The sequence below is a fragment of the Castanea sativa genome, chromosome 5, assembly GCF_040712315.1.
Source record: "Castanea sativa cultivar Marrone di Chiusa Pesio chromosome 5, ASM4071231v1".
NCBI classification, from domain to species: Eukaryota; Viridiplantae; Streptophyta; class Magnoliopsida; order Fagales; family Fagaceae; genus Castanea; species Castanea sativa.
The window spans coordinates 60018348-60041762 of NC_134017.1; the positions used below are offsets into that span (position 1 = coordinate 60018348).

General features: G+C 32.7%; 2 protein-coding genes and 1 pseudogene across 2 annotated transcripts in view; 2 read left to right on the forward strand and 1 right to left on the reverse strand.

Moving 5' to 3' along the window:
- The first annotated feature begins 2854 nt into the window (after positions 1 to 2854).
- On the forward strand, positions 2855 to 4537 carry LOC142635536 (putative LRR receptor-like serine/threonine-protein kinase At1g56140). The gene is made up of 4 exons (XM_075809675.1): positions 2855 to 3059; positions 3405 to 3636; positions 3967 to 4117; positions 4214 to 4537. Exons 1-4 carry the CDS (start codon positions 2855 to 2857, stop codon positions 4535 to 4537), a joined length of 912 nt encoding a protein of 303 aa, XP_075665790.1.
- Positions 4538 to 9932: 5395 nt separating this feature from the next.
- Positions 9933 to 11251, reverse strand: LOC142636007 (zinc finger CCCH domain-containing protein 1-like; annotated as a pseudogene).
- Positions 11252 to 16765: 5514 nt separating this feature from the next.
- LOC142635537 (putative LRR receptor-like serine/threonine-protein kinase At1g56130) overlaps positions 16766 to 23415 on the forward strand; it is a 45932-nt gene continuing 39282 nt past the window's right edge. Inside the window, exons 1-2 of the mRNA XM_075809676.1 lie at positions 16766 to 16943; positions 18653 to 18836. Coding sequence (XP_075665791.1) covers positions 16766 to 16943; positions 18653 to 18836 — 362 coding nt within the window. The remainder of the gene's footprint in view (positions 16944 to 18652; positions 18837 to 23415) is intronic.

Sequence of the window (23415 nt, forward strand, 5' to 3'; positions counted from 1 at the left end):
TAGTATGCAACCCAAAGAACAAAATCCTGCTTAAATTATAACCATGCATCCATAAACTGAATGCCAATGCAAGTGGATTGCATGATGTCCAAAGCTTGAAAGGTTGCACATGAGCAGTGCCTTTAGAGGATTTGGGATCCTCAAATCTAGATCGCCAATCAGGTCCAATTACAAAATAGATATATAAAACATCATACAAGAGAAGAAATTAAAATTCATCCTTAGGTACACATCCAATTCATATTGATCTATAACAGATACTCGAACTTTAAAACGTTTACAATGCAAGATTAATTCAAAATATCGGTAAGAATCTGCAAATCATCTTGGGCACAGCCTCATTGAATTCTATGTTTATACTTTACTCAGGGATGTATATTCTATAAATTTATCTCTGGTAAATGAAAAATGAAACAAAAAAATGTCTACAGTGGCAGATACTCAAATAAAGAACAGAAGGCAACAGCCAGAGGCCTACAATCCCATCATCTCATAAAAAAGGCTTTCTAAAACATAGGCCTAATACAATCAGCTCATGTCCCAACAATTCAACAACTCGATCCTCTTAGTTTCAACCAGAAAAATTTTGCACCTGATGAAGCTAAGCTACCTTTCCAGTTGACATGCATCTTCAATTCAAAGTAAACGGCTGCCTAGATGATCCAGATAAAGAACTAGCTGCTTATGAACCACTTAAGACGCTATTCAATATATTCCTTAAGCCATAATCCAACAAAAGTGATTTTTTTATTACCAATTACACAGCATCCCATTGGTTGACCTCACCCTCCATCTTTACTTAACTCAATTAATTCAATATCAGAATATAGAAGAATTTCAATACAAATGTCATATACAACTGAGGATGGGGCAGCATCATTTGAATTTGGTTCTACTACATGAAACGCTAAAAAAAACAGAAGTCAAACAATGTGAAAAGAGACCAAAACTGGAACCAGCTATTTAATTGTACAATCCATAGAGAGAACTCCTTTCGACAATAATATAAATGGAAGTAAATATGGCACTCACCCAAAAAAGAAAGAACTTAATAATTGCAAGAGAAAATAAAAGTCAAATGCTCACTAGGGTCACAATGCTCATCAGGATCAGCCAATGAGTGTCCTCTAAACCTATGTCCCAAATTCTGCCAATGTCCGCCGTTCTCTCCTATCCCTTCCAATTGCGTCTGCCACCTCCCTACCCTTCAAAATATTTCATACCATCAACAGGAACCCTTGACATCCTAAATGCAGGCCTGTTGCCACCAAAACCTTTCACCGACGAACTCTAACCCACCAAGCAAAAAGTGCTCTTCTGACATCAAACAACCATGGTCTCAGCAACACCCAGTGCCCAAAGTGCAAGCTCACATATCACAGCAGAGGTAGGAACCCATTGCTCATGTATGTCATGTTATGTGCTGATCACACAATCTTCCATCTTCAAAAAACTAGATATACCAGGTTAACACAGCCTCTTCGCCTCTCATCATTGTAGAGGAGAAGGAAACCAAAAATATTTCCCCTGTGACACATCTAGCTGCACACATCATAAACAGCCCTGCCAAGTACCATGTCTACATAGAGCTCCAAGCCTTCCTCTTTTGCGATCATTTGAACACCCAATTAGCAAAAGCAGGAAACTGAAACTTTATTTGTCTCACCAGAAAATATTTAAAAGGCAATTTTCCAATAATCCCCCAATAAAAGAGAATGACTACTATGTGAAGTCTATTTACTTATTAAAGCTTATAATATGAAATATCATAAAAATTTCTTACATATCAGGTTAAGATGTATAAATCAGGATCATAGAAAACAAAAAACAAAAAAGAAATTTCAATGTCATGACCGGTGTCCTTTGGCCAACGTATGAAACAGTCTCCACCTAATTAAACAAATTGTTCCAAATAGGCTTAAACTGAGCAAATCTGTTTGCTTTCTTAGATACCCAATACTAATTAAATTCTACAGAAACCTACAATAGTACTCCATAATTAAATTGCTTTCCTTCAGTAAGATATCTAGTTAAAGAGAATTTTTCCAGACATTCTGGGAAAAAGAGAGGCTGATAAGGAAACTTCCTCTTTCAATGCTAACAAAAACAAAACAAAAAAAAAAAAAAAAAAAAAAATCATTCCAACAAGTTACAAACCATATGATAGGCTACTTAAAGTGGTTATGTGGTAAGTTTTAGGGGGAAAATAGTTACTTTACTGTATATTAAGTTGATTAAGAATATGTTTGACAAAGTTGTAACTAGTATGAGAGTAAGAAAAGGCATCACAAGTAAGTTTCTTATCACTATAGGTTTGCATCAAGGATCAACATTAAATCTATGTCTCTTTGTGTTGGCTACGGATGAGTTCACTAGATCAATTCAACATGAAGTCCTCTGATTTATGCTTTGGCGAATGGTATAGTTTTAGTGGATGAACTAAATGTGGAGTCACTATCAAATGGAAATTTAAAGAGATGTTTTAGAATATAAAGGATTTCAACTAAGTAAAACTGAAGTAAAATACATAGAATGTTAGCTTTGTACCGATATAAATAAAGATCAAGAGTTGTAAAACTTGAGGGTAAAGAGATACCAAATAGTTGGTGCTTTTTATTTATTAGATCAAAAATTCAGAAGGGTGCAAACTTTGAAGATGATGTGAATCATAGGATATATGAGAGCAAGGTGAAGGAAGTAGAGAAGTGCACACATTAGGAAAATTGTGTGATCGTAGAGTACTTATAAAGTTAAGGAAAATTTTTATTAGATTTTTGTTAGACAAACTATGATCCATGATACTAAATGTTAGGATCTTAAGAAATAACATGTTCATAAATTTATTATAGCTGAAATGAGACTATTAACGTGGATAACTGGAAATACAAAGAAAAATGGTATTCAAAATGAAGAAATTTACTTAAAAGATAGGGAAACAATTGATGAAAAGATGAGAGGGAGTCACTTGAAATGGTTTGGTTATGTGCAGAGGAATGTGATTAATATTCTCATTGACAGTAGTAGTAAAAGAACCATGTCAATTAAGGAAGCAACAAAGAGTATGATTTTGGATAAGATAAAACGGCAGAAAAGATTACATGTGTATGATCTTGATTAATTTGTGGGGGATTTATAACCAACCCCCAAGTTTTGGGAGTAAGGTGGTATTGTTGTTATATTATTAAGCATTGTCAATTATGTTTTGGTCTGTTCCCAAATATTTTGAAGTAGTCCAAATCTCCAATGAAAATATGTTTTTTCACCCCAAGACATAATCTGATTTTTCCACTCTCTGATAATGTCTATATGGGAAGCTTTGTATTATTGCAGTCAAATAACTCCTGAATCAAACATTTGATTGATTACTCTTAAATCTAATTGGATGGGAGCCACTACTAATGCAGGTAAAAGTAAGTTGTGTCTTGATTGGCCTACTTGCTTCAGTGTTTGCTTGGGAACTACAAGAGGACTTGCTTATCTCCACGAGGAGTCAAGGCCAAGGATTGTACATCGAGATGTGAAGGCTAGCAATATTTTGATTGATCGAGAACTATGCCCGAAAATATCAAATTTTGGATTGGCAAAGTTTTATGATGACACTAAAACCCACATCAACACCCGAGTTGCAGGGACCATGTAAACTCCTTATCCACTTTCTCAAAGCCATTTTGTCTTTAATAGCCTTTTTTATATTGTATAAAGGTGCATAATGCAACATAAGATATAGATCTTTATATAAGTACCTTAAAATCAATCAATAATTATTACTCATTAGAAGAATGATTAACTATTACAAACTTCACCTCAAAAAAAAAAAAAAAACTATTATAAACTTAAGGATGCTATTGGAAAGTGTTTTATTTTTTTTTTTTTCATTACTGATAATTATGTCATCTATGGAAATTGAACCTGATTAGATACACTAACAGTTTTGATAAACTCTTATTTTAATTTTAAATCTTGTAGAGGCTATTTTGCACCGGAATATGCAATGCGCGGGCACCTGACCGAGAAGGCTGATGTTTTGAGTTTTGGTGTGGTTGCTTTGGAGATCCTCAGTGGGAGACTAAACTTAGACAATAGTTTGGACACAGAAAAAATTTATCTCCTTGAATGGGTATGGGAAAGGAATTTTTTCTTTCTTTATCCATTTCTTAAATTATTGCTGTTGAAAAGAAAGCTCTTATTTGCTCTCCTTGTCATGAATCACCAGGCATGGACTCTACATGAAAATAACCAGATTTTAAGGCTGGTAGATCCCACATTATCAGAATTTGATGAAAATGAAGCTGCTCGAGTGATAGCAGTGTCTTTGTTGTGCACACAGGCGTCACCAAACATGCGGCCACCAATGTCCCGTGTTGTAGCCATGCTTGCAGGAGATATTGAGGTAGGCATTGTTACATCAAAGCAGAGTTATTTAACTGATTGGAACCTCAAAGATATAACAAGCAGCTTTTGGAGTGAAGAAGATAGAAAGCATCACGGGATAACACTGATCTTAGCCAACTTGGTGATCCATTGTCTTCTCCTATAAATGTCACTGAACCCATGCTTGGTGGCATAATTGGAGATGGAAGGTGAAAACATCTGTCTTTGTTGCAGTCACTCAGTAACACTGCCTTAGCTATCTAAGGCACTTCAAATTCAAGCTCTTTATGCTTGACTGGCTTTCACCTTTTGCAAATAATAATATGTGATGTCATGTGTGTAAATACTGTGATATTTGTCTTGTCTTGTATCATGATTTCGACCAACAATGAAAATTTTTCTTCTTTAGGAAGTTATAGGCTTATAGCTTCATAATATTGATGTGAAATCATATGCCTGACCACAATTTATTTACTATCGAAACTTTATTTTAACATATCCAGTCTTTTTGACTATTAAACCTATAGATGAAATGGTATACACGGAGCATGAATACGGCAGAAATATGAGAATTCACAAGATTGGTGAGTTATGCACATAGGCTACACAAAATTAGCCTTGTATGACTAAATTGAATTAGATTTATACCATCCCACCAACATTAAATGAAGGACTACATCATTCTTACATTTCTCACTAACTCACTCAATAGGACTGTAAGCTATACAGGCAAATAAATAGGCAACATATCTTTGAGGTAACCGCTCATTTGGTATGTAGAATGGGCAGTGCAATACTTGATAGTGTGGATACTAGATTGAGGATTGACCCCATTTTTCGTTCGGTGATGAGTGTGTGGGTACCTTCCCTGCGAGTGCATTTTGCATGTGTTAGGTAATTAACTATCTCTTGGATTTTTTTTTTTTAAAAAAAAACTCATCTGGAAATGTTAAAATGCTAACAAATGGAGGCATTAGTAGTAATAGTAGTAGTAATAGTGGGGGCCTCTTTCTCTTGGACCTTTGATTTTTGGATTCTCTTCAAAAGTATGTGACACCACCCGAGATCGTCCCATCGCTCCAATTCACCAAAGAAGAAAGCCCTAGAAATTCAAAATGGTCGTTTAGTTTTAAATTGAATTGAATTGAATTGAGAAATGAAAGCTTAGGTTTTTATTTGTTGAAATTAATTAGGAGGCAATTATGGCTATTAAAACCACATTTCAAACTGCCCTCCCCAAGAGTTGAGCTTAAACACATATGATCATAGTCGTCAAAACTTGAATCGTATTGTGAACTGATTTTTTATTTTTCTGTATTATATATCATATCATATTATGTATCTTAAGATTCTAAAACATCTAATAAAATTATAAAAAATTATAGATATATTCATTATAAGTTTGGAATATACATTATTAATTACCAATTTAATTATTAATGATGTAATAATATTTAACAAAACTAACTAAATAAATCAAATTAATATTTTTAAAATATACACATTCAAAATTATTAAACTCAGAAGTGATAATATATGATGAACAAAGTTTAGTTATAAAATTGATTATACCTCAAGTCTACAACCTTACTTAATAAAAAATATTATTATATATTTTAAAAATCTAACTTTCGAATTGCATGTTTTTTATGCTTTAATTCACATGTCAAATTTTATGTCAATAACAAACCCCTTGTCACACTCAAATCGATATCATGTTTACGTGTCAACTCATGATTAGTATATAAGTTGACAAATCATTCTCAAGTACCTATGACGGACCATAGGTTCTTGAGAATGTTGTGTCAACTTAATCCTCTATGTTGGATTTAATTAAAAAATTCAGAAGTTTTAAGAATTTAGCTGTTTAAATGGTTTTGCCACATGAATCTTGTTCATGTGGAATATTAATCACGTTAAATTTAATTTAGGTTGTGAAAAACCACATCCCTTTGAACATGTGTTGATCAACTTAAAAATTCATTTAGGAGTACCGCTATGTTCCCAATCAACATAAAGCCCACTAACTGCGGCAACATCAATGGAAAATAAGGAAGCTGCGCTTAGGCTTTGCCATACCAAACCATAGTCCTACAAAAACACCAGTCTTAGAACATAAATGGGCAAATCTCAGATTTTGAAATATAGCATGCAACCTAAAGAACAAATCCTGCTTAAATTATAACCATGCATCCATAAAATGAATGCCAATGCAAGTGGATTGCATGATGTCCAAAGCTTGAAAGGTTGCGCATGAGCAGTGCCTTCAGAGAATTTGGGATCCTCAAATCTAGATCGCCAATCAGGTCCAATTACAAAATAGATATATAAAACATCATACAAGAGAAGAAATTAAAAGTCATCCTTAGGTACACATCCAATTCATATTGATCTATAACAGATACTCGAACTTAAAAACGTTTACAATGGAAGATTAATTCAAAATATCAGTAAGAATCTGCAAATCATGATGTCAAGATTATAAGCATGTATAGTGAAGCATATTATGAGTAAAAGACCATTCTTGGGCACAGCCTCATTGAATTCTATGTTTATACTTTACTCAGGGATGTATATTCTATAAATTTATCTCTGGTAAATGAAAAATGAAACAACAAAATGTCTACAGTGGCAGATACTCAAATAAAGAACACAAGGCAAAAACCAGAGGCCTACATTCCCATCATCTCATAAAAAAGGTTTTCTAAAACATATGCCTAATACAATCAGCTCATGTCCCAACAATTCAACAACTCGATCCTCTTAGTTTCAACCAGAAAAATTTTGCACTTGACAAAGCTAAGCTACCTTTCCAGTTGACATGCTTCTTCAAATCAAAGTAAATGGCTGCCTAGCTGATCCAGATAAAGAACTAGCTGCTTATCAACCATTTAAGACACTATTCAATATAATCCTTAAGCCATAATCCAACAAAATTGATTTTTTTATTGCCAATTACACAGCATCCCATTGGTTGACCTCGCCCTCCACCTTTACTTAACTCATTTAATTCAACATCAGAATATAGAAGAATTTCAATCAAATGGCATGTACAACTGAGGATGGGGCAGCATCATTTGAATTTGGTTCAACTACATGAAACATTCAAAAAAACAGGAGTCAAATAATGTGAAAAGAGGCCAAAACTGGAACCAGCTATTTAATTGTACAATTCCTAGAGAGAACTCCTTTCAACAATAATATAAATGGAAGTAAATATGGCACTCGCCCAAAAAAGAAATAAATTAATAATTGCAAGAGAAAATAAAAGTCAAATGCTCACTAGGGTCACAAAGCTCATCAGGATCAGCCAATAAGTGTCCTCTAAACCTGTATCAAATTCTGCCAATGTCCACCGTTCTCTCCTCTCCCTTCCAATTGCATCTGCCACCTCCCTACCCTTCAAAATATTTCATACCATCAGCAGGAACACTTGACATTTTAAATGCAGGCCTGTTGCCACCAGAACCTTTCACCGACGAACTCTAACCCACCAAGCAAAATGTGCTCTTCTGACATCAAACAACCATGGTCTCAGCAACACCCAGTGCCCAAAGTGCGAGCTAACATATCACAGCAGAGGCAGGAACCCATTGCTCATGTATGTCATGTTATGTGCTGATCACACAATCTTCCATCTTCAAAAAACTAGATATACCAGGTTAACACAGCCTCTTCGCCTCTCATCATTGTAGAGGAGAAGGAAACCAAACATATTTCCCCTGTGACACATCTAGCTGCACACATCATAAACAGCCCTGCCAAGTACCATGTCTACATAGAGCTCCAAGCCTTCCTCTTTTGCGATCATTTAAACACCCAATTAGCAAAAGCAGGAAACTGAAACTTTATTTGTCTCACCAGAAAATATTTAAAAGGCAATTTTCCAATAATCCCCCAATAAAAGAGAATGACTACTATGTGAAGTCTATTTACTTATTAAAGCTTATAATATGAAATATCATAAAAATTTCTTACAAAAACAGGATCATAGAAAACAAAAACAAAAAAGAAACTTCAATGTCATGACCGGTGTCCTTTGGCCAACGTATGAAACAGTCTCCACCTAATTAAACAAATTGTTCCAAATAGGCTTGAACTGAGCAAATCTGTTTGCTTTCTCAGATACCCAATACTAATTAAATTCTGCAGAAACCTACAATAGTACTCCATACTTAAATTGCTTTCTATCAGTAAGATATCTAGTTAAAGAGAATTTTTCCAGACATTCTGGGAAAAAGAGAGGCTGATAAGGAAACTTCCTCTTTCAATGCTAACAAAAACAAAACAAAAAAAAAAAAATTCATTCCAACAAGTTACAAACCAAAGAGCATGATGAACCGAGCGACTATTATTTACCCTCCGCAGCAATCCTTTTGTGTATCTCATGAGCTGTATTGAAAATGCCAAGAGTAGGTTTGTTGCAAACAAAGCATTTCTTATTCTTTGCATGATGCTGAAAAAGAGAAGAACCTCCAGTTAGAATACACTTTCAAATAAAGGAGAGATGGGCAACAATGAAATCAGACTGACATTATGAAGTTTCTAGCAAGACTGATTATGCATGATGCTGAAAAAGAGAAGAACCTCCAGTTAGAATACACTTTCAAATAAAGGAGAGATGGGCAACAATGAAATCAGACTGACATGTTTTGTAGGAAACCTTTGGCCATGCTTAAGCACAGAACAAAAGCAAATAAAAAAGACAACATGATATATATTTTTAACAGAGTTGTTTTGACAATGCAATTTGCTGAAAGCTCGTGTCAGTCATCTGCATAATCAATCTTGCTAGAAACTTCATAATGGAAGATTTTATGGCATCAATCAAAAGGAAATCCTGGATCTGATGACTACATTGATTTGTTGGACCCAACATACACCTGGATTGCATGCCTAAAATTGCAGACTCAACAGTTGGCTTAAATTTAACAAGTAGTTGGCTCAAAATTGAAACCACAAAGAAAAAAAAAAGCGCAACTCAGTTCTCTAATAAATAGGACTTCAAACAACTTATACAGAAAACACATGTTTTGAAAGACTTCACTGAGAAATAAGTTTATAAACCCTAATCATCAAGTTATTTACACCCATATAACAACCTTATGTTTTTGATCCATGCACAAACCCTAAGTCCATTATAAGAACCCACTTCCAGACCTAGGCAAAATATGTCTTGACAGAAATGCATCCATCAAAACTCTGAGAATAATTATGACACCTAAATTTTATCTCAAACTTAAATCAGCTCAAGTTTTCTATGTTAGTGTATTAGAAACCCATCTGTCAGCATCTTGCTGAAAAATTCACTCATAGCATTTGATTGTATCATTGATTTGCATGGCAGAGCTCCTCATCTAAAACTTTAACAAGTTTACATATGTACATAAGTGTGTAAGTATGTGCTACTAGTATTGTGCAGGGGACGGCACTGGCAATAAACCTTTCTGACAAGCCTACACTTTGTCATGCTTCATACACTACAAGCCTGAAATTTAATCCATTGCCAGCTTCACCCTTCAAAATTTAAACAGGTTAATTTTTTTAAATGTCTGATCTGATTTTCCTCATCAAAAAAATGTAAAAAAAAAAAAAAAATTCAATCATAAATCCACAAACAGTAGACTGATTATGCTCCATAATTTAAGTTGGTATAGATTAATGCGCAATGCTCACAGATATAGTGTTTGCACTTGGTTACAACAGCATCAACAAAAGGCTGCCTGCAAATGAAACATGCAAAGGGCAACGAATTATCATCATCGTCGTCGTCCTCACCAGGGTCTACACCGCCGTCATCCTCATCATCTAATCCCAAAGCTAGATTTCTTACATATGTCCGGTTGATAATCAAATCTCGCTGAAACTCTTATGTGAGCAGAAGCCCTCAAAGGCCCATGTGCCCCGCCAGCTTTCTCACTCGCAACCGTTTGCCCTCTTCGGAAACCAGCCTTGTAATCGGTATATCCATTAATGCCTCTATACTACTTCTCATCCCCAGAGCTTTTCCCTTTCCCCTTCAAAGCCTCCTCTGCTTGCTTAAGAGATCTCTCACGCAATGCACGAGCATCTCTTGAGAAATCGGTCTCAGTTTCTAGAGTTGCCGTCGCCCTGCTATCATGTTCAACTTGAATTTCCTTTGAAGACTCAAACTGAAAAATTGGCTTCTCAGATTCTTCCTTTGCTTCAGTAGACGTTGTGTTCTTAGAGGATCCAGTAGAAAAATACAGCTTATTGTCGGGTTTTATGGTTTTCTTCTGACTGTGTAAGAATGAGCCTTCTCTTTTTGAATCCTCCTCTTCGTCTTCATCAACTGTTCGCTTTCTGATGTTTTTATTCCTTTGACGGCTTTCTGAAAAAGTTGCAGACTGAGAAGACAAAAGGATTAGACATATTTTGGGATGAAAACAGCAAATAACCACAAAAACAAAAGGTAAGAACGGTATCCAAATGGTGAATATACAAAGAAAGAAAGAGAAGGGATTACAGCAGAATAATTATACCTTGTTCAGGCTGTTGGTTTTCAGCCGAATCTGCCATTAAGGACTCCTGAAAATCATTGACATATAGTGTCAGTCCCATACTGATGCTTCAGAAAATATAACATAATATTTAGCCAAATTAATAGAAACTACTGCAAATTTGGAATATATACAAAAGACCATGATCAACCAAAGAATGCGGGTCCAGAATTATAAAAAATATACATATTGACACATATAGATACTACAATAATATACACACGCAGAGAGAGATACTTCAGCGACACTAAAGAGTGTAATAACAGATAAATCAACTATATTTGATTCCTGGCTTTTACACAGCCATGCCTTTAATATGAGAGGAAAATTTAGAGATTAAGGATTCCGTGAGAGTCTATGAGAGGAAAATTTTTCCCTGTGACTGTGACCCTGAGAGAGCGAGACTGAGAGAGAACAAATACGGTGCCGTTGAAGACTTCGAGTATAAAGTTTTTGTATTTAAAGAGAAAGACGAAACCGAGTCGTTTAATATTGAAACTAATACATATCCTTTTTAACCCCCTAAAAAATAAAAATAAATAAATAATTATAGACCGTTTGGTAATATTGTTTGTATTTTTTAAAAATGCGTGTGACTGAAAAAGTGTATGAAAATATATGTAATATTGTTTTAAAACTAAAAATATGTGTTTAAGCATATGTACCAAACAACCCCTAAACCACACAACTTGGTTTTTTCTTTTCTTTTTTCTTTTTCTTTTTTTGAGAACACAGTATTACTTGTATTGTTGTTGTTGTTGTTATTAAACCCGGTTCAATGCGATTTCCAGTGGTATGCACATCTCAGCGCTGCTCGCCACACTAGTTCAACGTCAATGCTAGAGAAATCCTCCCAATCACCGCTCCAGACACCTTCGCCAAAGCCCTGAGGGAAGTGAACCGGTGTGGCTCAGATCGGTTTTGTCGGCAACAGTAGATCCGTAAACAAGTCTACACATAATTTTATCCAATTTTCCTTTTTCTTTTTTACACTAGATTAATTGTGCCTCTATCATTGAGAATAAATAAGTAATCTCCCAATTTATTTTAAGATTGTATAAACTTTTTTCCTTTCCTTTCTTGTTTAATTTGAATTGTATGCTTTGAATTTCTACTTCTATAAATTTTTTTTCTTAATTTGCGATTAACTCTCCTCCTTTCATATCATATAAACTTATGATTATGACAAGTGTTTATATTCTCTTACAACAAATGGCTATGCCTTTCTTACACAAAATAGCTACTTTTCTTTAAATAAATTACATAATTTTCCTATAGTTCGAAGTAGTTTCAAATTAAACTGTAAAAAGTTTAAATCAAAATCATGAATTCTGAAGTTTGAAATTCATTTTAATCACATTTTAATGAGTTTTCATTAACTAAAACTAAAAAACATGAGTTAAATTTTTTTTTTTATGGGGAATTTTCAATATATATTAAAAATCTATACAAAAACAAAAGGCTAAAAAAAAAAAGGCAATCCTTCCACATCATCTCAGCACCATTTAAGCCCTGGTGACGCAACTTGTGGAACGTAATTATTACACAAGCCTAGCAAGCAAATATATATACTATATACTAGATAAAAAGAGTCAATAGGCTTAGGAATAGTTTTTGGTTTAGTCAAGTTCTTGGACTCATTCTAATGCCACTAAAAAACCTTTCATAGTTATTCAAGGCATTTGGTCAATTGGTGAGATGGATTTTTTTTTTCTTCTTAAGTACACCAATTTGTTTTTGTTTGTTCTATATTATATTATCTATATATATAAAAAGAGCGAATGACTTGAAGCTATAGTATTTTTGATTTGTTCAACTTGAACTATTTCACCAACCTCTTTTTTTCTCTTTCTTTTTCATTTTTTGAGTGCATAAAGTTATAGTAGTTTTGCTACATTATTTTTGCTTTGTTCAATTCACAATGTTTCATAAAATACTAAAATATTAACATAACAAATTGACACAATATTTTCACAATTGTTGAGATATTAATTTCTTATAAATCAAAATAAAATAATAAAATATCACTAGCCTTATCATATGTGTTTCACGCGTGCGATAAGACTTTTTTTTTTTAGTGATCCTATTTTGTAGCCAAAAAAAAAAAAAACTTGTGTTTTTATTTCTTATATATAACATTTATTTTGAGAACCTAATTTATAAGTGGATAAAACAATTTGAAAATCAACAAGAGAGTGACTCTATTTTTTTGACAATGTTTTAGTGAAAGTTAAAGTTGAATTTTTATCGAATTATCCTTTAATTTTGTCTCTACTTAAACATTGCAGTGTAGGGGTTTTTTTTTAACCAAAAAATGAGAATCTCAAATAGGGGAAGTTTCTTAAATAGTAGTATAGATATTGGAACCAACCACAACTAAAATAAATTTTTTGTACGAAAAAAGTGCTATATCCACAACATTTTTTATAACATTTTCATAACAAACCATAGGTAGTAAATTGTTATTGACTCTAATTTAAACTTGCTAATGAAATTTTTTTTTTCTCACCAATAACAACTTGTAATAACCTACTACTTATAATTTGTTATGAAAATATTGTGGACATAACATTTCTTTTGTGAAAATTTTAAGATATCTTGTTCTTGTCACAATATTTTAAAACTGTTAAGCTATTAATTCTTTACAAGTCAAAATAAAATATAAAAAGAGTCAATAGGCTTAGGAATAGTGTTTTGGTTTAGTCAAGTTTTTTTGCTTATTCTAATGCTACTAAAAATCCTTTTATACTTATTTAAGGCATTTGACCAATCTGGTGAGATGAATTTTTTTTTTTCATTTCAAGTACACCAATTTGTTTCTGTTTTGTTTTATATTATATTATCTATATATAAAAAGAGCGAATGCCTTAAAGCTACAGTATTTTTGGTTTGTTCAATTTGTAATGTTCCATAAAATAATAAAATATTAACGCGACAAATTGACACAATATTTTTACAATTGTTGAGGTGTTAATTTCTTATAAGTTCAAATAAAATAATAAAATATCATATTAGAACCAACAACAACTAAAAATAAAGTTATTATGCAAAAAAGTGCTACATCCACAACATTTTTCACAACACTTTCATAACAAATCATGTGGTAAATTGTTATTGGTTCTAATCTAAACTTACTAATAAAATTACTTTTTTGCCTACCAATAACAACTTATTACTTACAATGTGTTATGAAAATGTCATGGACATAATATTTCTTTTGTAAAAATTTTAAGACATCTTGTTGTTATCACAATATTTTCAAAAATACTGAACTATCAATTCTTTATAAGTCAAAACCTATATATAAAAAGAGCCAATCCTTATTGCTACAGTTTTTTTTTTTTTTTGTTTATTTGACATGTATTGTTCACTGGCCCTTTTTTTTTCTTCTCATAACATTGCCAGTTGAACTTTTTTTTTTTTTTATAATAATTATAGACAAGAACTATTAGAGCCCATTTGTTATTGTTGTTTAAACAACAGTTTTCAGTATTTAAACAACATTATATGCATTTTCATACATTTTTTCACCTACATGTATTTCCAAAAAATACAAACAACGTTACTAGAAATCTCTTACCAAACGGGCCCTTAGTTACCCGAATTATATATAACTAGCCTCAAAGCATGTGTTCATGCGCGTGCTCAAAGGTTCTTTTATTTATTTTTGGGTAAAATTTAATAATTTGCATCAATAATTTTAATATTTGGTACAAACACATAACACACATAACACTCATAACACCCTTATTATTTCTGTGATTGAAAAATGTAGTAATCCCATATTATAATAAATACAAATTATTAAATTTTATCCAAAAGATAGTAACTTTTTAACGTGGTTTCTAAAATAAAATATAAAAAAAAACTTTTTAATGTGGGTTTTAAAAAAAATAATAATGTTTTCGGCCAATTAAAAAAATAAAGAAAGAGAAAAGTTTAAACATGAAGTTTGTTTCTGAATAAGTGGGTTAGTGGGAGAGTAATCCTATTTTGTAGGTAATGTTTTAGTGGAAGTTAAAGATGTATTTATACTTTGTTGTCTTTTGGGGTCCATTTGGTTGGGAGAATGGAATAGTTAGAGGATAGAAAATAGAGAGAGGATGGAAAATGGGAGGATAGAAAAGTTTTTAGTTTTCCTCAGTTGTGTTTGGTTGAAAGGGCGGAAAAGTAGAGGGATGGAAATTTTTTTGGTTTGGTTGAAAATAAGGTTTGTATAAATTTTTTTAAGGCATCAAATTTTTTTTCAAAATATAATTACTTTTGCACTAATAAATTGATGAATAAATCCATCCAAACACACTAATTACATTATATTTTCTTAATCTTTATTTTATTTTACTTCATATATGTATCTTAACCAAGAAACGTGACATCTTCATGAGATGTGCTAGAGATTGATAGTTTTAACTTTTAATTTGATTGATATATTTTGGTGCGAACTTGATATCACATCTTCAATTATTTGTTACTTTAATTGCATCAACTTTTTTCTTTTCTCAAAACCTCCGTGCAAAATGTGTCAATATATATGTTATGACTTTATTAATTTACCAAAATGTATTAATTTGTTTTAAATTGAATGAAGTTTATTATAACTTTTGGAGGACAAAGTGTATGAAATCATAAGGATATAAACGATCACTTTTCTTTTTTGTAGTCACTACAAAAATCATACTAATTAACTGAGGAATTTTGCACTAAATGGAATTTTACAAGATTTTAGCCCATACGTTGAGATTTTTAAATTCTTCTTTCACTACAGACAATGCTTAATTATTTCGGGATTGAAATACCTAGCTATTGAAAAATTAAAATATGAAACCTCATTTCATAGATGTTTATTTATTTATTTTCTTCCCGGTTAAACAATTCATTCTACGTTCAAAAAGTGAATGTTGATTTGAAAAACCTCATTAAGCATTTTGAACAAAATTCAAAGCAAATTTATTCTTTGTCATCACCACCAACGCCAATGCATTGACAAGGCTTCCTCTATCGCATCACATTGGAACTATTTGAGTATGATAGTCAAAACTTTAAAAGGATGGCATTGACATTTGTGACAACACATGACCAAAAAATGAAAAAAGGTACTACTATAGTACCGAATGCAATTTTTATCAAAGGCGGCGTGTTTACTCAAACTTTGTTATTGTTAATTTCGTAGTTAAGACTTTAACAATAAAGTAGCTTGTACTTATCCAAAAATATTAATAAGGGGAAATTATAGTAAACCAACCTGTGGTTTTGTCCATTTTCACTTTGTCTATCTGTGGTTTAAAACTTAACACTTTGCCCATTGAAGGTTACTTCCATTAGAGCTCTGTTACCCACCTCTATGAAAACGAAGGTTAAATATGTATTTTTGCACCATTTTTATGTCTCTCTCCTCCCAAAACATAAAACACATAAAAATTTAAGAGAAAACAATATCAACATGTGCTATTGGTAAAAAATTATTATGCAATTTCTTAGAACTTCAACTTGTATTTGAACTTATGATCTCAACCACAAACAAACTAATTATACATCTGAAAGCATGATAAAGCCGTATGAGAAAAATTGGATATAAAAAAAAAAAAAAATCCTAATCTAACTCAATAACGTTAAAAAAAAAAAAAAAAAAAAAAAATCAAATCTCCTACTCCTCATGTCCAAAAACTAGAAACCCAGAAAAGTTCAAAAACTAGAAACTCAGAACTAGCACTACAAACACCATTAGAACTCACAACTGCCACACCCAAAGTCCACAATCATTGCCCTACAAGTTCCCTGATTCGCCCTGATTTCCCCCAAATTTTTCCGAGCGAAACAACACCCAATTGCTTGAATATGAGGTCATCGATTTCACGGCGGCAATGGTGACCTCGATGGAACAGCCGTTGAAGAATCGAGAGTCATTGTTGGAGTGTAAGCAGAGGGATTTCTATAGCATTTTGGTGGCGTTGATGAAGCGAGAAGAGGAGCAGCAGCGAGTCGAGTTACAACAGAGGAAAGATGGGCTTGTCGCGAAGAATCGGCTGATGGGTTTGGAGGAAACTCGGTACGGCATTAATGAGTTTGACCACCAACAACGATGGTGACCTTGATTTCACGACGTTTAGACAGTGCTTTTTGAATTTTAGCGTGAGAGATAAGAGAGATATTTTCTTTTAGTGTGTTATAGAGACATTTTGTGCTTCGGTTATGGGGTTTAGTGTGTTACAGAGATATTAAAAAAAGGTCCCAATGTAGACCTTTTTAATGGTTCATCATAAACAATCCTATCTTTCTTGCCTTCTTCCTTTCTTGATTATTTTTCAAAGGAATTTCAGAAGAGGACTAGTAATTTGCAAAGAGACACAAAACCCCATAACCCAAGATCTTTCAAAAAAATTCAAACCCTAAATTTTTGATTCGTGTTATGCTATGTTTTGATGGTAAAAGTTGTTTTTTAGTGAAAAAACCAAAGGTGGATAACAGAGCCCTAATGGAAGTAACCTTAGGTGAATAAAGTGTTAAGTTTTAAATCACGAGTAGGCAAAGTGAAAGCAAGGCAAACCACAAATGGATTTACCATAAATTATCCTATTAATAATATTAATAATAACTTAAGTAGCTTCTATTTTAAATTAAGAATAAAGTAACTTCCTTTAAATTATTAGTTATAATGTACATGGGGGGGGGGGGGGGTCGAAACAGTTTTCTATAGTTATGAGAGTTTTAAAAGAAAGAACAATTTTTTTTTTTCTAAATGTAGCAAAAGAAACAAAAAAAGGGGGTCATTAAAATCATTTTATATTTCAAAAAAAAAAAAAAACTCTAACAAATAAATCTATTATTATTTTTTAAATTTTAAAAAAATAGAAATATATGAATTGAGTGAAACTCAAAATGAAAAAAAAAATTGATAATTCATAATCAAATGATTAACTAATTGTCCATTAAATTTAATCTATGAATTGGGAAACTTATTCCTTGACAAAATAATAAAATGAAAGATATGATGAATATAGAACAAACATAGTCATAAATCAAATAGAAACAACTAAAAAAGTTAATAGAATAATATTTATAACTCTAGAGAGAAAAATTAACCCTAGACACATCCCTTTCACACCCAAATCTACATACATTCAAATCTACATTTTCCTTATGTGTCCAGTCTTAATTAGATTTCTCTTAATTAGGTTTTCGGTCCCAAAAAAAAAGTCATAATTAGATTTCAGTAAACAATTTATGGAGAATAGAGAGAGATTGCTTCGTTTATTTATTTGTTTTGGAGATAGATAAATAGTAGGAGAGGGAAAGGAAATCACAAACATAACTTAAGGGATGGATGATATTACTCATTAATAGTGCACTATCACTTGATAGGAGACTTTTAAAACTGTTGTTTTGGTGAAATGTTTAACGTGCTTTAGCCTTAAGGATTATCCACAATAGATCTTGGGCTACATAGGGAAAAAAAAAAAAAAAAAAAAAAAAGTGTACTGGGCCTTGGCCATCTATAATCATACACGGGATTTAGGCCTTCGGCTACATAACAATCTAATCCCCAAAAATATAAGAGAAAAGATCTTGGGCCTTGGCCATATATTATATACTGGATTTGGTCAGGTCCTTTTGCAAGAAATTTTGAAATTGAAATTTGTTTTTATTATTATTATTATTTATTTACATCAAAGTGTATTTTGGAATCTAGAACGTCTTTATATTTTGGTTATATCATTTGAGTATGTGATAGTGATGTGATGATATTGAGAGTTGTGTTACAGTGAGGGCATTGAACTCAATATTCCAACAATGGGATGCACAAACAATGGCATTGCGGAACATTAGTGGAAACCCTTGTAGCGGAACTGTCATAAATAATACTGATTTGGAGGACCCAATGAATAACCCATTTATCAAATGTGACTGTACCTACAGCAATGGTACCATCTGCCATATTACACAATTGTATGCCTCTCTCTCTCTCTCTCTCTCTCTCTCTCTCTCTCTCTCTCATAATAATAGGACATTAAAAGAGAATAAATACTAGTTTGCATTTTATCACCGAATTCCTTCCATAATCTATTCTCAAGTTCTAATATTCACTCTAGCCTTAGGTCTAAACAAGTGGCAAGGTTTGGACATGTGTTTTCATCGTATCAGTTCAAAGTGCACTGGACCTAAGTTATGTCTGAATATATTACCTTCTTGTGCCTTTTTCTCTAATCCTAACTTCCATTTATGGACAGTTAACAGTCATTTGTTAGAGTACTAGTACAACCAAAGAAATGGACTCCATATCCATTCAAGACTCACATGTATGGCTAGTTCAGAATTAAGATTTACTCAAACTCTAATAGTAGATTGTAGAATATATTTTCTCTTTCCGTGTCCATTTGGCAAAGATTATTTTTCCCAACTTATTTTACTATTTAGCTTATATTTATTACTATTTATGGATTTTACTGCACTTTTTGATACTATTCATGAGTTTCACTATACTATTTCAGCTAATTTTTACCTTTATCTACAGTACTTTTAGCAAAATAATTTTAATTTTAGCAAAATAAGCGTATCCCAAATAGACCCTCAACGTTGACCCCTTGAGATATATTCAACTCCCTTAGAGAGTCCATGAAAAAATGTTTGGTTGTCATCGCCCATCAATAATGTTACACCTCAAGAGATTCACACTCAACATTGGAGAGTGGAGACATGTCTCCTAAGTCCTAACAGATACATAGTGCCCTACTTTCATTCCTCATTTCTTCTTAGGCCCAACCCTCCTCCTTAGTATTGTAAGGATTTAATTCACATTTTACCTCCAGTTTAAACTTTTGTGGGACAAATGGTATTTTACTATGGTCTCAGAATGGATACACTTGAATTTGAGTTTGGTTTCACTCTACCTTCCATTTAAAAGTTATTTAATATGCTGGATCCTATTTATTGAAGGCAATTTTGAGACCATATGTAAGGGGATTTTTTGGCTTATAACAAGTGGCAGAGGAGGAATTTGTGTAATGCCGCAAATTTTATAAATAATAAATGTCTATTCAATCTAAATAATCCATAAAAATATTAAATAAATGTAACTAACAACCTAAAATTTCATCATAATTTTCAGAGCTCTAATTCCACCAAAGATAAAAATCCTTAAAAATAATTCTTTAGTACAATATTCAATACCATAAAAATAATGATGAAATCCTCAGTTTCACAATATAATTTGTAACTATTGTCTTACAAGAATCTCTACTCCAATGATCTCTCAAGTGTATCTGTAAGGGGGAATAAAAGGAGGGTGAGAAAACTCAATAAGTGGAATTCACTAGCATTGGGGTGTGGAAACAAACTTTTCAAATAAATAATTCTTACAACAAATTTATAACTTATAACTCATCAATATTTTATCATAAAATATTTTATATATATAAAAAAAAATCTTTTTATTGTGAGCCATCATAATACATATATCAATACCATCATATAAACAATTTCCTAGGCTTTGCTCATGGTCAATGTTTACACCCTGTTGACAAGGTTGTGTTGCCCCCTTTTTAGACTAGAACCTCATTTTCATTCATTTTCTTAAGGATGGCTCCTTTCAAACCTAAAGGTGTACTTTCTTACTAAGGAGCTTCCTTTTTGGATCATCAATAGTATACTCCCTTGCTAAGGAGCTATCAAATGTGCACTGTCCCCTTTTCTAGAATTGTCCCTTGCTAAGGACTAGCTGCAGTATGATTGTCCCTTGCTAAAAACTAAACACAATATTGAGCTTTTAATCACGACTTGCCATAGGTTTTCAAAACATATTCAAGATGCTCACAAAAATAATCCATTTATAATTCTAAAAAATATAAGAATATATTCACACAAACAAGTTTAAATAAATTTAGGTTGTCCTACAAGTTTTTCATAAAATGAATAGTCAATGTGCACAATAAACATTTATAAAATATCAATTTATATATAGAATATCAACATATTTCTTTAATATAGAATAATTTAATAATCAACACTATTTTGGAAAAACCCCCCAAAATTAGTAAACACCACTGACCTCTTATTTGCAAAAATATGAAACCAGCCTCCCTTGAATCACAACAAATCAATAGAATTAGAACCTAGCAACACCAAAGATAGGTCTATCGATACACAATTTCCTACATAAAAATCTGCTTTCATGCTTAAACGATTTTATCCTAGATAATACTGATATATCCAAAAATTTTAATTTATTCACTTAAACTATCCAATGCACTTTTAGACTTTGATTAGTTTTTTTTTTTTTGGAACTATAAAATGTTGCTGCCTAATATGATTTTTCCATTGATATTCAAGAACTTCAATATGGCCGCATGAGGGAAATCTAATCAATCTAAAATTCACATCCTTTCTTGTCATGTAGCTATATCTATCATTCCTAGTCTAATATAATAATAATAATAATTATTATTATTATTATTATTATAGGACATCCCTTCCCATAATATAAGGATAAGAGGAGATTGCTGAGATCAGAACATATGCCTAGAGTCCTTTTCCCTTTAATATATTGATAGGTTAGGTTTTATGAACTGATGCCTAATATCCTGTTAGCTACTAAAGTAAATTCATGCACAACTCCTTCCTGCAAGTGTGGGACGATTTCTAGCCATAATCAGTTTTTTTTTTTTTTTTTTTTTTTTTTTTAAAAACGGTGACAATGTTGATTTCCCAAGTCCACACCTAACCCCTATGTTCTGTGTGGCACAAAGATTGATATACATAGAAATTCTTCATCCTAGGTGTGTGATATATCAATAGCTCTTAAGCTATATAGACACTTGCTAGGTATCACATAAATATAAGAATCCAAGTAAATAGGAGAGCTGACCTGATTCTCCTACACAGTCGTACAAAAGAGTAAAACAAGAAGATTTCTTGATGCCTCTTAAAGAGAGGTCTCCTATACACACACACACACACACACACACACACACACACACATATACCTATACACACGTATAGCTCAAATAAAAGGCTAGGGTTTTCCCTTTTTTTTTTAAGCTTATCAAGGCCCATATACACATACACTTATGCCACCTCACTTGGGCCTCTTATGCCATAGTATTTATCTTATTTTAATATCTTACACTCAAATCAATTAAATCCATTTAATTATAGCCCTCCTATTTAATTTATGCATATAAAATAAATTAATAATAAAACTATGGGGTATTACATCCTCCCCCCCTTAGAAATGTTTTTTCCTCGAAATTGTACATACCTTCATTAACAACAACTCTAGATAATTTGATTTCATCTCATTTTCTCTCTCCCAAGATGCCTCCTCCACTGTATGGTTCCTCCAAAGTACCTTAACCAATGATATGGTCTTGGTGTGTAGAACTTGATCCTTGCGGTTAAGAATTTGCATTGGAACTTCCTCATAAGTTAAATTGTCTTTAATCTTAAGTGGCTCATAGTTCAAAACATGTGAAGGATATAGGATGTATTTCCTTAGCATGGAAACATGAAACACATTATACACTCCTACAAATGTAGGCAGTAAGGCAAACTTGTCGACAACTTTACCAATGCGTTTTAGGATCACAAATGGACCAACAAATCTGGGACTCAACTTCCCCTTCTCAAATCTCATCACACCCTTCATTGGGGTGACTTTCAAAAATACCATATCTATAACTTCAAATTCTACTTCCCTTCCCAAGTTGTCATAATAACTCTTCTGTCGACTTTGTCCTATTTGCAATCTTTTACGAATTAGATTAATCCTCTCAGATGTCATCTGAATGATTTTTGGCCCTAACAATTTTCTCTTACAAACCTCTTCCCAACACAATGGGGACCTGCATTTTCTACCATACAAAGCATCATAGGGAGCCATCTCAATATTTGAGTGATGGCTATTATTATAGGAAAATTCTACTAAAGACAAGTATTTTTCCCAACTTCCTTTGAAATCCAATACACAAGCCCTTAACATATCCTCCAAAGTATGAATAGTCCTTTCTGACAGTCCATTTGTATGAGGGTGGAAAGCTGTACTAAAGTTAAGATTAGTACCTAAAGCTTTATGTAGCATTTCCCAAAACATTGAGGTGAATCTTGGGTCTCGATCAGACACAATTGATGTTGGAACTACATGAAGACTCACAATCTCATCAATATATATCTGTGCTAGTTGATCAAGTGAATAATTCATCTTAATCGGAATAAAATGTGTTGTTTTTGTCATCCTGTTCACAATTACCCAAATGGCCTCATGTCCCTTAGGAGATCTTGGAAAACCAGTCACATAATCCATACATATATGCTCCCATTTCCATTCAGGAATGGGAAGTGGTTGCAGCAATCCTAAAGGTTTCTGGTGTAGTGCCTTAATTTGTTTACAAGTCAAGCATTACTCCACAAACTCATTACTCCACAAACTCTATTCATGTTATTCCACCAATAAGTTTCTCAAAGGTCACGATACATCTTAGTGCTACCAGGGTGCACTAAGTATGGGGCACAATGGGCTTCTTCCACAATCTCC

Bases quoted from the DNA above. Each gene is read 5' to 3' on its own strand.
- LOC142635536 (XM_075809675.1), top strand. From the start codon at position 2,855: ATGAGACTATTAACGTGGATAACTGGAAATACAAAGAAAAATGGTATT. The intron at 3,060-3,404 runs GTATGATTTTGG...CTACTAATGCAG, and splicing joins AATTAAGGAAGCAACAAAGA to GTAAAAGTAAGTTGTGTCTT. The intron at 3,637-3,966 runs GTAAACTCCTTA...TAAATCTTGTAG, and splicing joins ACCCGAGTTGCAGGGACCAT to AGGCTATTTTGCACCGGAAT.